Consider the following 15,226-nt stretch of genomic DNA (forward strand, 5'->3'; position numbering starts at 1 on the left):
AGCAGCGTGTCTGAGCCAGCGCCAAGTCCCCACCCGCCTCCACCCCACCCCAGAGACACAACAGCTGCTACCCAAACGTCCTATCGGTCTGATTTTGTTGGCGGAGGTTAGACCCACAAGGGGCAAGAACCGCTGGATGCTCCGGCCTGCCTAAATGCTCTGATTTGCGCCCCTAAGCCTAGATATGTGGGGTCTGGGTTAAGAGGAGCAGATGGCCAGAAAAGCACAATGCATGTGCATGTCTAGAGCAAAATGCTGAATTAGAAGCGGAGGAAAATGCAGAAAGGAAAACCAGCGAATGGTTTTCTTTTTTATCATCACCGGACACCTTATTGCACCGACAAGTGTATTGATAAATCTTCAGCTGCAATGTTTGCAACCATTACCTCTGGTTATCTTCAAATGGAGATTTGCATGCTCAGAGACGTCCTTAGTTGAGAAAGCGCCAAACTCTGGAGCTGGAAATTGCTTCTGATCTAAACAAAGCCTGAGCGGGCAATGTTGATCTGGGCCTTTATAAGGCTCATGGAAAACTGGGGCGGGGGAAACAGTCAGCGCAAAAGCAGGTGGAATTTTACAGCGACGCAAAGCCCCTTGCGTCAAACGCACCCCTCCCCTCCTCCCCTCCAAGTCAACGCAGGCAGTCTCTAGCACCAGAAGAGAAAACTGGGAGCGCGGCAACCAGTCCTTCATCTCCAAAAGGAATAGTGCTACGCCCAGAGCCTCCCTAGAAGTGACAACCTGGGTGTCCCCATTCCCAGATGCTGAGGAGCTAGCTGTGGGTACCTAATGATGTAAAGGAACTCACAGAGTCCTTGTCTTCCAGGATAAGCCTGACTTCACTACCGAGCAGGAACAACTCATGGGGAAGTATCCAGAGGTTTGTGGGTAGAAAACTAAAGGCCCTGAAAAGCCCTGAGCTCCAGCCTCTTTTTCTGCAGAGGTTACAGGGAACCAGGCAGAGGGCCTCCTCGGTGGTGGCGCCCTCCCTGTGGAACGCCCTCCCACCAGATGTCAAAGAGAAAAACAACTACCAGACTTTTAGAAGACATCTGAAGGCAGCCCTGTTTAGGGAAGCTTTTAATGTTTAGTAGGTTATTGTATTTTAATATTCTGTTGGAAGCCACCCAGAGTGGCTGGGGAAACCCAGCCAGATGGGCAGGGTATAAATAATAAATTATTATTATTATTATTATTATTAGGCATTACCTTCTGTTCCAGAAAGGCATGATGTTTACAAATAATCTTTATAAACATCATGCAAGCAGCGTTCGAAACTCCCATTGTTCTGGGCGCATTTTGCGACAGGGAATTTCATTAGCGTGAGCAGTTGCTGAGCCTAAGATTTCAGATTGAAACTGCAGTGTGGAAGGAAAGGAGGACTTTTTCTGCCTCCCCACTTCCAGCTACTCTTTGAAGACTGGAGAAGAGACCTTCTTAAGAATATTAGGGGGGTGGGCAGGGGAAGGACTAGACCATGCGAAAAAGGAACATAATATTTTAGCTGCAGTTCATTCATTTTCAGCTTTGTATTCTTGTTGTAAAACATTCCGTTGTTGCGCCCATAACCTAGGTTCAAGGTGCCCTTTAGCTCCTCCCATCTCAGTTTCTAACACTGCATGCAAGCAGCTCTGCGTTCTTCCCTTGTTTATCATCTAGTCCATCTCCTTAGCATGCCAAAACCCTCCCTCATCCCTGTGCACAAAAGATGACATAAATGCCTCGTCCCCAACTCTGAAAAGAATGGTTTTTTTTAAATAATTTAAGGTTTGTTTTCTACAAAAAACAACAACAGAAAAACAGGGGTAGGGAGCCCAGAAAACATTACGCTTTCTTTTTGAAAAGATATAAACAAATAATGCGGTTGGCGCATGACGGACCTCCAACTCTTTGGAAAATTCCCCCTTTCCTCCAAACTACTAGTGCTGCCAAGGTGCTTTCTTACTGCCCATGGCAGGTATTATCCCTATTATGTACCGTATTTTTTGCTCTATAAGACTCACGTTTTCCCTCCTTAAAAGGGGAAATGTGCGTGCGTCTTATGGAGTGAACGCAGGCTGCGCAGCTATCCCAGAAGCCAGAACAGCAAAAGGGATCGCTGCTTTCACTGCGCAGCGATCCCTCTTGCTGTTCTGGCTTCTGGGATTCAGAATATTTTTTTTCTTGTTTTCCTCCTCCAAAAACTAGGTGCGTCTTGTGGTCTGGTGCGTCTTACAGAGCAAAAAATACGGTATTCAATTTGTATACTACCCACCGCCCGAAGATCACAGGGCGGTTCACAACATAAAAATACAAAAACGAGGGCACAAATGCTCCACAATCCGTAAGTCCAAAAAGCAGAGTCACCAAAGAGGAAATGGTCTGATTTGCAACCTCACATTGCTCCAAAACAATGTCCCGGGGTGGCAAAAAACTGCGGCCCGGGTGCAAAATGTCTGAATCCCCCCAGAGATAATCTCACACGCCAGTTTGTCAGCGCTTCTTCTTGCTGGTGCGAAGGGCTTTTTTGCGCTTGAGAATCATTTCGTAGAGTTTCTCCAGGCCTTGCTGAAGGCCCTGTCCGCTGACAGCGCTGCAGCCCTGGATGTGGTTCGAGGTGGAGGCGCAGAGTTCGGGCAGACCCAGGAACTTCTCCACCTCAGCTACCGAGAGGGCCTGGACCACATCCTGTTTGTTGGCCAGCACCAACATGGGGACGCCCTGGTTTTCCGAGGAGCGGGCGATCTTGTGCAACTCCACGCGGGCCTCCTCCAGCCGCTCGGCCTCCGAAGAGTCCACCACAAACACGACGCCATCCGTGCGGCGCATGTAGGATTTCCAGAGGGGGCGCAGCTTCTCCTGCCCGCCCACGTCCCACACCTGGAAAGTGATGGCGCGCGAACCGCCCAGCGGCACCCGGATCTTCTCCATGTTGAAGCCCTTCGTGGGCGCGCTCTTGACAAACTCCTGGAACTTCAAGCGGTACAGCAGCGACGTTTTGCCGGCTGCATCCAGTCCAACCACCACCACGTGCAAGGCCTGCAAGTGGGGCATGAATGGGGGCACTGGGGCCAGCTGGTTCCCCATAGTCCTCCGGAGCACAGCCAAACTTTGAAGCGTTGCCGGATGATTTTTCCGCTCACAGCAGTTGTGGAACTGTGGCAACAAGACACAGAGATACAGTTAATGCAAAATGCAAACCCATGCGCACATACTTTGTGTTACTATGGGCAATGCTTGAAGATGCAGCATTTGCCGGGGGTATTGTTAAAGACATGCTGATCAAATAAACAGGGGAAATTGGAACATTTAATGTTTTTTTGTGAGCTACCTGTAGCGCTTTTGAGCCCACTCTTCAGATGCCAAAGTACCGTATTTTTCACTCTATAAGACGCACCAGACCACAAGACGCACCTAGTTTTTGGAGGAGGAAAACAAGTAAAAAAATATTCTGAATCCCAGAAGCCAGAACAGCAAGGGGGATCGCTGCGCAGTGAAAGCAGCAATCCCTCTTGCTGTTCTGGCTTCTGGGATAGCTGCGCAGCCTGCATTCGCTCCATAAGACGCACACACATTTCCCCTTACTTTTTAGGAGGGAAAAAGTGAGTCTTATACAGCAAAAAATACGGTAATCCCTCAGCTAAACATCTCAAATTCCTTGATTCAAGCAACACTTTCACAAACCCTAAAGAAACCTCCTTCGCAGAAAAGCTGAATTCACTCAGAGATCAATCGATCAGGAGAAACTGGTTTTCAGAGAAGCTGAATCGTGCCTATTTGCAGATCCACATTAGCTGGTAACTTTCCTTCCCCTTAGTTTATTTTAAAACATTTACATGCTACTTTTTCCATATTCGTTTCAAAAATAGTTAACACACTAGAAAAATAACACTGTAAAATAATACATCAACAACACAGCCTGTATCAGCAAGGAACAGCACAATGACAACATCTCTACAAAGGACAAGAGAAAGACACTAAGTTTAAATGACAAAAGTTTTTTGTTGTAGTTTTAAGTAAGAAGTGCGGAAGCTGTAGAGAGGTGTTTTTGTGTGTGTTTTGAAAACACTGGGGCCACTACAGAGAAGTCTCCGGTGCTCATGTAGCCTCAAAGTAAGAAGGAATCTGAAGCAGTGATTTATTATTATTATTATTATTATTATTATTATTATTATTAAGATTTTAAGTGTGTGTAGGGGGAGCTATCCTCCCCCCTCAAAGACTTACAGTCCTTCCCCTCAATACCTTTGGATTACTGGCCAAGGATAGAAGCAGTATTACTTTAAACAGGCACCATGACTGGTGGCAGACAGCGCCTAAAGAGGTCGTTTGGCCAGGATCTGTGCTCAAAAACTCTCCGAAGATGGGAATCTATCTCAGGAAGAAGCCGCCTTCCAAAACACAACCCTCTCGAATGCCGCGATATCAACTGAATGTTTACTGAAAAGTATGGACAAAAAAGTGCTGGGCTGAGCGCGGTTTCTAAACATGAGATTCAGTCGCACTCAAGTCAAGTTATGGCTGGAGGTTACAGGGGGGAAATATAATTGCATATATTCAGAGGAATCTTGCATGCTGTCCCTTCTAGACTGGCCTATACCTTGTAAACAGATTTTGGCGCTTGAGATGGATGCCCTTGAAGGATATATTTATTATTCCTCCAAGTGTGCAGACCACCCTTTCCGCCAACACCATATCAAGAGTTGCTTCCAACAGCACATAAGAAATGCAATAAGCAAAACAAAAATTAAAAAGTATCAAAACCATCCAAATTAATAAAGCAGTAACAGAGCGACAACATAAGGCGGATGGACCACAGGTAAGCTTTTAAGTCACCTTATTTCAACTACGCTGTTTTGTTTTGTTTTAAAAAGGGGGGGCAAGCAAGGGCAGACGGTGTCGAGTCTGTAGAAAGAGAAGCGGGGAAAAGCCACCCTCCGATTCGGAAAGCCTTTTTTTCCAAGAAAGCGGACGCGCCCGCCCAAATCCTCCAGTCCCGGGAGATTAAAAAATGCACTCTGTACATGCTCAGGGACACCCTCTCCTACCTAGTTCCGCGTCTGCGCCGAAAGCGGGCCGAATTGGGAACCGGGGAGGCCTAGAAGGGATCGCAGATTCCAGAGATCGGGAGAGAGATTACCTTCCATGGGGATTCCGCCGCCGCCGCAGCAACAGCAGCAGCAGCACCTTCGCCGAGAAGCCGTGCGCAGCCCGGGCTCTCCACGCGCCCAGCTCGCCCGCAGATGCCTCTCGCCTCCCCGGGAGAGGAAAGGCGAGGCCAGCTGGGCGGCGTCCGCGCTCCCGAAGCCAACCAGCGCCCGAGATGCGGCTGCGGGGGAGGCTTCCTGGAACGGACCAATCGGGAGCGCGCGCTCGACAGCGCCGCCGCCGCCTCCGCCTCGGAACTGCAAGCGCTTTCTTCTCCAAAGGCGCGCGGTGCGCTCGCTCCCTTGGCACGGAGTTTTGCGCGTGCGAGCTGCGATCCAGGACTTTTCTTTTTTGCAAAAAGGCAGCCGGGCTTGCAGCAATCTGGAGGCATTCTTTATTACTATTATTACTATTATTATTGATTTCCATGCTTCCCGTCCCTGGCGGCTCACAACACAGAGCGCAAAATGCGTCGTGGATAAAACAAGAACGAGCTCGGTCCGTGGACGCGAGACGCTTGATCTCGGCGTGGAGGGCAAAAAGATCCCCGCGTTGCAGAGGGTTGGACCAGGCCACATGAGCCTCCCTTCCAGCTCTGCGATTTTATGCAAAAGACACCACAAACACATTTAAAAGGACATGGGATGCCAACCAGCCAAAGGTCGCCTTTGAGTCCTCGTTGGACTCATTTCTTGCATGTAGAAAGCAAGGGAGAAGGGGCCGTCTCCTTTACAAGCTAGCTTTCTCCGCGCGGGGACCTCTGAGCGTGCAAAGGCAAAATTCTAATTTCCCCCCGGAGCCTGGTTTTCAGTCCTGCAGCTCTGAGATCCAAGAAGTAAAAAACACAAGCACGTGCTGTTCTCTCTTCCCCCACTTTTTTTTTTGGCTTTTTTTACGGCGATTGCTCGCGCACAGGATAACTGCAACCAGCAATTTTGCACTGACTTTTGCATTTTGCTTGCAAACTTCCCAGATTCCCGCTTTCGTTTGCTGCTTTTCGGGGTCATCCTTTGCCTGCTCGCCCGCTCTTTTTGGGCGAGATCTTGCAAAGAAGCTTTCCCCTGCACGGGTGCAGCGCCTGGCACGCACCCCGGGGTGCTAAACCAGTCGCGCGCTCCCAGGACGCGCCCCGGCCGGGCAAGGACTGGGAGAAGCAGCGCCTGGTTTCTGCCGCCCCCTGGCGGCCAGGTGCGACAGTGGGCGGCAGGTGGGGCGCCTCCGGCGGCGGCGGCGTCTTCCCAGTTGCCCGGGCATCGCGGCATTGTGTGACCCGACGGGCCTCGGCGACGGTGCCACCGAGGCTGCCCGCGGCTGCAGGCGGTCCGGCGGGCAGCACAATGGCGGGCGCCTACCACTGGGAAGCGCGGCGCAGGCAGATGCAGTTGGAGCGCAGATGCTGGCAGATGCAGGTACCTGGGCAAGGGAGACGAGGAGAAAACTCAGGTCCAGGAGGGTCGCTTAAAGGGGGGCGCAAAAAGTTCCCCACCAGAGCGTGGGAAAATGCGGGCGCAGGGGAGAATATGATGGGAGTCACAAAGCGCTGCATTATCTGGTTGGTGGTTGTTCATCTAGTTGAAGGCATGCCAACTTGAATACAGTGGTACCTTCAGGTTACAGACCCTTCAGATTACAGACTCCGCTAACCCAGAAATAGTACCTCAGGTTAAGAACTTTGCTTCAGGATGAGAACAGAAGTCGTTCTTTGGCAGTGCGGCAGCAGCAGGAGGCCCCATTAGCTAAAGTGGTGCTTCAGGTTAAGAACAGTTTCAGGTTAAGAACGGACCTCCGGAACGAATTAAGTGCGTAACCAGAGGTACCACTGTACAGTGGTACCTCGGGTTCAGAACCTGAACCCGAGGTACCTGTTCTTAACCAGAAACTGTTCTTAACCTGAGGTACCACTTTAGCTAATGGGGCCTCCCGTTGCCACCGCACAATTTCTGTTCTCACCCTGAAGCAAAGTTCTTAACCCGAGGTACTATTTCTGGGTTAGCGGAGTCTGTAACCTGAAGCATCTGTAACCTGAGGTACCACTGTAATTTTGGGGGGTGGCGACGATCAGGTATAATAATAATAATAATAATAATAATAATAATAATAATAATAATAATTTATTTATACCCTGCTCATCTGGCTGGGCTTCCCTAGCCACTCTGGGTGGCTTCCAACAAAATATTAAAATACAGTAATGCACCAAACATTAAAAGCTTCCCTAAACAGGGCTGCCTTCAGATGTCTTCTAAAAGTCTGGTAGTTGTTGTTCTCTTTGACATCTGGTGGGAGGGTGTTCCACAGGGCAGGTGCCACTACCGAGAAGGCCCTCTGCCTGGTTCCCTGTAACTTGGCTTCTCGTAGTGAGGGAACCACCAGAAGGCCCTCAGTGCTGGACCTCAGTGTCCGGGTAGAATGATGGGGGTGGAGACGCTCCTTCAGGTAAGCCCAGCCCCACATAATTGATCACAAGACATGGTACATGTACACCATTTGAATGGCAACTTGGGAAAGCGGCCCTCCTCAAATATTTTAGGAATGTGATGAAGGGACCTTGACCCCTAGGAGTTGGATTCTGTGTCTAGTTGTCTTCTCTGACCACCAGCAGCTGCCCAAGATCTGCAAGGCTTTCAGCTTCCACAGCCACTTGGTCCTTTCAGTACCTCAAGGACAGCATCTCTCATATGAACCGGCCCAGACCCTGCAATCACCACCTGAGGCACTTCTTATGTGCCTCCTGCACGAGAGGTCCGGGGGGTGGCAGCACGATAGCGGGGCCTTTTCTGTGGTGGCTCCCCACTTGTGGGCTGTTCTGCCCAGGAAGGTTTGCATTACATTACATATCTTTAGGCTCCAGGCAAAAGCATTCCTATTCTCCCAGGCCTTTGGCCAATTTAACCATCTGTGGCCTTTTAAACTGGGGTGGGTATTGTTTTGTTTGTTATTATGTTATGTACTTTTGTGTTTTTATACTGTAAACTGCCCTGTGATCTTGGATGAAGGGCAGTGGATAAATTGAATAAATAACAACAACAACAACTAGAGAGGCCAAGGGATTGGCTAGGGGACCTTGTGAGGGAAAAGTGGGGAGGCCCATAGCTTTGTCTGCAGAGGTTTTTCTTTTTTAAACATATTTATTGAAATTTTCAAAAAAATCCAGAAAAAAGAAAGAAAAAGAAAGAACAGAGAAAAAAAATTAAAAACACTCACCGTTTAAACCTTATTTTCAATAACATATTTCCAAGACTTCCCCACACCTCCCCTTCTTGTATTCCAATTCCATTTGTTTGGTTCAACAAGTTCTTGTCCCCAATTTTTAACCTTATTGTATTTAGTTCATTGTTATATTTAGTTCATTTTATATAACCAATTTTAACTTATAATCATCAGTCTTTATACATCAGTTCCCATTCTTAGAATCTTTTTCTAAGGTCGACCCCAATTCCCTTCCACGTGTCTGCAGAGGTTTTTCAGGTCCAATCCTTGAATAGTCTTCAGATCGGACTGCGAATGACTCTCGTCTGAAACCCAGGAGGGGCTGCTGCCAGTCAGTGTAGCCTTGGAGCCTGCAAGTGGAGCATAGTAGAAGATGGGAATTGAGGAATAAGGAACTAAATTTGCGGGGTGCAGAAGTCAGAGGGGAAGGGAAGGAGTTTGGAAGGATTGGCAAGGGAAATTTTGTCCATATATCAGCAATCGCTGCATAAAAGGTGAAGCCACATTCCCGTCAAAACTAAGGCAACATAAAAAGTGGAAGCAGATGAGCTACTCATTGGCAGCAGAACAGAAAGGGAGCCTTGTATAGGAAAGCTTTTTAAGGTTTAATGTTTTGTTATGTTTTTATATGTGTTGGAAGCCGCCCAGAGTGGCTGGGGCAACCCATTTGATTAATGGGCAGGGTACAAATCAATAATAATAATAATAATAATTAGACAGTTACCCAGGCTGAAAAGGGAGAAATCCAAAGGGCTGTTGCAGAAGGGGAAGGAACAGGAAAATGCACACCTGGTCCAGGATGGACAGGTATTAGCCAGGGAAAAGTAACAAGGCAGTTTTCACTTTGCGTGTCTGTGGTTGCATGCAGGCGAGAGGCGCCTATGGAGGACAGCAGCATGACCATGTTTTGAGGGATATCCAAGCAAAATGCTCAATCCCGCCGCCCTCCAACACCGTGTCTCAGACTCCAGTCTCCCAAGGTAAGGGGAAGGGTGGGAAGCTGCTACAAGAGAAGGGGGTGTTCAGAGATGCCTTGTCCATGAACATCACCTATCTAGGCTGGCCCCTGGCCCCTGCCTCTGGAAAGGAATATCTAAGGTATCTCAAACCCTCAGTGAGTGAGGGATTTCCACTGCAGGCAAAGGCAGGCTGTGGCGAATTGAGCGGACAAGACCAATCGTAGGCCCAAGAAGGTGGTTTCTGTACCTGCTGTGGAAGGAAGTGAGGGACAGGTGAGGCTGACCAACCTGGGAAAGCAGCCCATTTAGGAGAAGGAAACCTCTCTTTTAAAAATATTTTTTTTATTTCATTTTTATAAACATACAACAAATATCAATTCAAAATCCAAAATCTGAGATTACTCTGAATCTCCTGACTTCCCCCCATCCCTTACATGGATCCTAATGAAAATAATTACAACTGCGTGTCAATATTTATCCAAATATTTTTTCCTTCTGAATTGTCCATAGTTTCTGTTACTTTACAAATGTGATTGAAATCCTGCCAGTGTTTTAACCTGCTTGCAGTGGTCTCGTATACAAATTATAAACTTTCCCCATTTTTTTTTAAGTTCTTGTCTTCTTGATTTCTGAGCTTCCCAGTTAATTTTGCCATTTTGGCATAGTCCATCATCTTGAAGTAGCTTAGTCATGCTGGCCACCTGACCCGGAAGCTGTACGCCGGCTCCCTCAGCCAATAAAGCGAGATGAGCGCCGCAACTCCAGAGTCGGCCATGACTGGACCTAATGATCAGGGGTCCCTTTACCTTTTTATAATAGAAGTAGGAATGTGATTCTTATATTAAAAGGTCAGAAACTCACTTTGCCATGTGGCCTACTGCAGCACACTCCAAATGTGTTTGGCATGTGTAAATTAGCGCCTTAATTTGGGTACTCTTCTGCCACTGGAAAGAATTAGTGAGTGTCTTCCATTTGATAAAAGGGACGCGGGTGGCGCTGTGGGTAAAAAAAGCCTCAGCGCCTAGGGCTTGCCGATCGAAAGGTCGGCGGTTCGAATCCCTGCGGTGGGGTGCACTCCCGTTGCTCGGTCCCAGCGCCTGCCAACCTAGCAGTTCGAAAGCACCCCCAGGTGCAAGTAGATAAATAGGGACCGCTTACTGGCGGGAAGGTAAACGGCGTTTCCGTGTGCTGCGCTGGCTCGCCAGATGTAGCTTTGTCACGCTGGCCACGTGACCCGGAAGTGTCTCCGGACAGCGCTGGCCCCCGGCCTCTTAAGTGAGATGGGCGCACAACCCTAGAGTCTGGCAAGACTGGCCCGTACGGGCAGGGGTACCTTTACCTTTACCTTTTCCATCTGATAACCATTCTTCAAAGAATACAGTTCATTAACCCCTTATGCCTTTCCTTACTTTGAAACTAACCTGGCTTCCACACACAGAAGATGAGCTGTTAACAGATCCTCAGCCCCCATTGTGACTGAGCTTGAGCTTTGAAATATTCATGCACTGAAGGTATTGGAAAATCAGGTGTAGGCTGACCTAGCCGTGTACCCTCCCTTGAAAGACAGAGGTCAAATTACAAGGGTTTGTCGCGCTAGAAAACAGGCGTTCAGTGGGACTTGCGCAAGCAAGTGTGCCGAGGATTGCAGCATGGGTGGTCTCCACAGGTCAGGCTACAATTTCAACATGATTCAGGGGACGAGGGCGCTCAATCAAGTTCCACTAGAAGCACTGCTTGTGGTTTAGGGATGGCAGCTTCTTCTGCAAATTCATATGTTGCCAAGCGAAACCAACAAAATATCTCGTAAACGAAACGAGCTCTTCCTGCAAACATCCGACTTGTCGGAGCTAAAGCGAGATGCCAAAATAGGTTGGGACAGTGGCTCCCATGGAACTTGCTGTACATCTTGGAAGACCAATTAAAGATTTTTCTGCCTGTTGTAGCAATTGTAACGCACAACTCTAAACGCTGTATGGTTTTTAATTGTATTGCCAGTGCTGTTTTTCCCAGGGGGGGAAACAAAGTGTGACACTTACTTTAACAACTTCATGGTGAGTACCAGCACCTATTTTTCTAGAAAAAAAGCACTGGGTATTGTTATTGCTTATTTTATTCATTATTCATTTTTAGCTGCATTACAAATTGAATTTTATTAAATTCAATTTGTAATAAATTCATAAAATTCAAGTTGTAATACAATACAGTACAATACCAGAAGCAATAAAAATACAAATAAAATTCAGTATTGCTATTTACCACCTTCCATCTTTAGCCACAAATCCAGACATGCCGTGGACCGTCTGAACGAAGCTTGTGGACCATGGGCATGATACGTTGGTTTGAGAGTAGACTGAGATTAAAAGTGTGTGAGTTGTACCAAACTCATCAGGTGCAGGTACCCTTGTGTGAGACGTCCTTAAATCAAGAGTAGAGAGCTTGTGGGCCTCCTGGTGGTGAACTACAGTTCCCGTTAACCCTGACCATTGGTCCTTCTGGGTGGAGCTGATGGGAAGTGGAGTCCAACATCATGAGATCTGCAGGCTTCCCATCATTGCTTTAAATCTCGGAAGGTATTGCAAGACACCTTGCCATTTATAGGTTTCAAGTGCTTCCTTCAGATGTTCATAAGATCATAGAATTGTCGAGCTGGAAGGGAACCCAAGAGTCATCTATAACAACAACAACAACCAACAACAGCAGCAGCAGCAACAATTTATTATTTATACCCCGCCCATCTGGCTGGGTTTCCCCAGCCACTGTGGGCGGCTTCCAACAAAATACTAAAATACAGTAGTCCTTCAGATATTAAAAGTTTCCCTAAACAGGGCTGCCTTCAGATGTCTCCTAAAAGTCTGCTAGTTGTTTTTTCCTTTGATATCTGATGGGAGGGCATTCCACAGGGTGGGTGCCACCACCGAGAAGGCCCTCTGCCTGGTTCCCTGTAACTTCGCTTCTCGCAGTGAGGGAACCGCCAGAAGGCCCTTGGCGCTGGACCTCAGTGTCTGGGCTGAACGATGGGAGTGGAGACGCTCCTTCAGGTATCTAGTTAAACTCCCTGCAATGTAGGAAGTCCTGCCCACAGCCATCCTTGGGTGGGCTTGTACCACCAACCTTTTGTTTAGTAGCCAGATGCACAGACCCATTGCATTTTTTTTACAAAAGCCCTGGGAGGTAGATGTCATCACCTTATGGAATAAAGGGAAGCTGATCTGAGTATGCAGTTGCTAGCTCTGTCTTCCTAAGAGAGGCTCAAACTTGGCTGTGGTCCAGAATGCCTTCCTTCCATCCTAACCAGCTTGTGGTTGCTCAGTCCTGAGAGATTGGGAGTCTGTGCCGTCATAACATGTCTCAGAGCTTGGGCCTTGGGTCCTTTTAAGTTCCTCCAAATGTATACATCTTGGTTTTCCCCTTTTAATTTCTCGCAGGGGTCCATGCTGACTCTTGCCTGTGCAGAACGGAGCATGTGCCGAATCACAGTGGCAAGCTGTTGAAAAGATACTCGGTGAGTCAGAAAGGGAAAAGCGGGGAGTAATGAAACAATGGGGATGCGGGTGGCGCTGTGGGTTAAACCACAGAGCCTAGGACTTGCTGATCAGAAGGTCGGCGGTTCGAATCCCCGCGACGGGGTGAGCTCCCGTTGCTCGGTCCCTGCTCCTGCCAACCTAGCAGTTCGAAAGCACGTCAAAGTGCAAGTAGATAAATAGGTACCGCTCCGGCGGGAAGGTAAATGGCGTTTCCGTGCGCTGCTCTGGTTCGCCAGAAGCAGCTTAGTCATGCTGGCCACATGACCCGGAAGCTGTACGCCGGCTCCCTCGGCCAATAAAGCGAGATGAGCGCTGCAACCCCAGAGCTGGCCACAACTACACCTAAATGGTCAGGGGTCCCTTTACCTTTTATGAATCAATGACCTCTTGGCTGCAACCTTTGGGCAGGGCAGCCTGTTTTGAGTGCAGCCGGTGGTGAACCTCTCTCTTACTCATGTCGTTCTCCTCACTGAGCTTTGAGGTCTTCTCCGTGCCTCAAAGGGCCGTTCTCGTTCTGCTCGTTCCCGTCCTCACTCCCTTTCAGATCTCTCCTTCCTAATGGTTTGAACACCGGCATATTAGCGATGAAGTCCTCAACTACATAGATTTAAATAAAACATGCATTCTACGTAGAATCATTGAACTGGAAGGGAGCCTGAAGATCCCAGGCGATCCAATCTGCAACCTTGGCATTATCAGCACCAACTGAGCTATGTCTGGGTAGAACCGGACAATGAAGTCCTCGAATGTTTTGCCAGAACCAGCCTGTTGGAATGGAGGAGGAAACGTTGTGAAATGTGTGGCTTCGTTGTTGTTGGATTCGATCCGAGACTGATGGCCTCTCTTTTCTCTTTTAGACTACAGAGTACATACAGCAGTGGTAACAACTGAGCAGCTGGCAGCAACAGGGAGAAAAGCTTCCTCTGCAACTTGGACCTGGAAGGGAAAATGGTGTCCTTTTTATGTGCTGTAAAAGCACTTTTCCGGGGCAAAACACGGAGTTTAGTGGTTGCGCCCATGGGTTCTCTCACCCTCCCTAACCATAAAATGAAAGCTTTCCAGAGTCACAGACCGAAACCACACTCCTTTATGTAGAACTGAGCATAACTAAAGTTATTGCAGAGCGTTGGGCTAGATCACCCAGGGATCTCTTCTACATTTCTGTTATTCTATGGCAGGCATAGGCAAACTCCGGCCCTCCAGATGTTTGGGACTACAATTCCCATCATCCCTAGCTAACAGGGCCAGTGGTCACGGGAATGATGATGGGAATTGTAGTCCCAAACATCTGGATGGCCAGAGTTTGCCTATGCCTGTTCTACCAGTGAAAAAAAGACAGTCACGGAACCAAGAAATTACACAGAACAAAAGAAATTACCATGAAAATCCCTGAAACGAGAAGTAATCGACTATAGAATAACAAAAATAAAAAAAATAAACTAGAATTAAACAAAAACTTAACGAGATGCCGGCTACAAAACTCGTTTCACTGTACTAATCAGTTTCCTCAGAAGGAAATAAAGAAGTTATAAGATTTTAAGTGATATTAAACAAGCTCAAGAGCAGGGCTGGAAATGCTTCCTCGAGTTTACAAAAAAGGTATGAAAATCTCAATGACAAGTTTTAAACATAGCCGTATTTAAGAGAATAAGCAGTAGTGATAAGAAATTGAGGTTTTAAAGTATTCAAACAAACTCAAGAAACAGGGCAGAAACTCAAAAAAGTTTTAAACATAACCCTATTTAAGAGAACCAAGCAGTAGCAATAAGTAATTGAGGTTTGACGTTTCAAACAAACTCAAAAACTGGGCAGAGACTCAGACAAGTTTTAAACATAGCCCTACTAAGTAACTGAGGTTTTAAGTTTCAAACAGACTCAAAGACAGGGCTGTAGCGCTCCTGACTGCTGATGTTAAAGAATCATCAGCAGTCAGGGCTATGTTTACAACTTTAAACAGGGTTTTGTTTAAAACTTCTTTGTAAACTCGAGGAAGCATTTTGTTTAAAACTTGTCATCGAGGCTTTCATACCTTTCTTTAACATCAGCAGCAAGGAGCGCCATAGCCCTATTTTTGAGTTTTTTTTATTTTTGTTATTCTATAGTCGATTATTTCTCGTTTCAGGGATTTTCACGGTAATTTCTTTTGTTCTATGCCTGTTCTATGGGTTTCTCAAAAACGTTTGTTCCTCTTGAAACTTTGAGCCACTGCACAACCTTAAATTGGGGCGGTGTTGGGTGGATCACATTATTCCTAAAACTGCACAGATCACCGCAGCAAGTTGTGGCCAAACAGTTGTCCAGCACTAAAAGGAAACTAGATTTAAATAGGGGGAAATATCACCGGCAGAACAAGAGTCCACTGTTCTCCTTCCTTGGGAGGTTTGAAGAAAGGGTTAGAGAGGGATCTGG

At 47.4% G+C, this 15,226-nt stretch overlaps 2 protein-coding genes and 1 long non-coding RNA gene across 3 annotated transcripts in view; 2 read left to right on the plus strand and 1 right to left on the minus strand.

The window, feature by feature from the left end:
• The window catches only part of LOC144325148 (uncharacterized), a 197,776-nt gene that overhangs the window by 56,270 nt on the left and 126,280 nt on the right, over positions 1 to 15,226 (plus strand). The gene's annotated exons all lie outside the window — the stretch shown is intronic.
• Positions 1,719 to 5,280, minus strand: ARL4D (ARF like GTPase 4D). The gene is made up of 2 exons (XM_028703559.2): positions 5,120 to 5,280; positions 1,719 to 3,135 (listed from the first exon to the last, which is right to left on the minus strand). Exon 2 carries the CDS (start codon positions 3,064 to 3,066, stop codon positions 2,473 to 2,475), a length of 594 nt encoding a protein of 197 aa, XP_028559392.2. The 5' UTR covers positions 3,067 to 3,135; positions 5,120 to 5,280; the 3' UTR covers positions 1,719 to 2,472.
• LOC144325208 (uncharacterized) lies at positions 5,125 to 14,190 on the plus strand. The gene is made up of 5 exons (XM_077917792.1): positions 5,125 to 5,408; positions 6,101 to 6,536; positions 9,203 to 9,314; positions 12,719 to 12,795; positions 13,675 to 14,190. Exons 1-5 carry the CDS (start codon positions 5,125 to 5,127, stop codon positions 13,699 to 13,701), a joined length of 936 nt encoding a protein of 311 aa, XP_077773918.1. The 3' UTR covers positions 13,702 to 14,190.

This window comes from Podarcis muralis, chromosome 13 (assembly GCF_964188315.1).
Source record: "Podarcis muralis chromosome 13, rPodMur119.hap1.1, whole genome shotgun sequence".
In the NCBI taxonomy this organism is placed as follows: Eukaryota; Metazoa; Chordata; class Lepidosauria; order Squamata; family Lacertidae; genus Podarcis; species Podarcis muralis.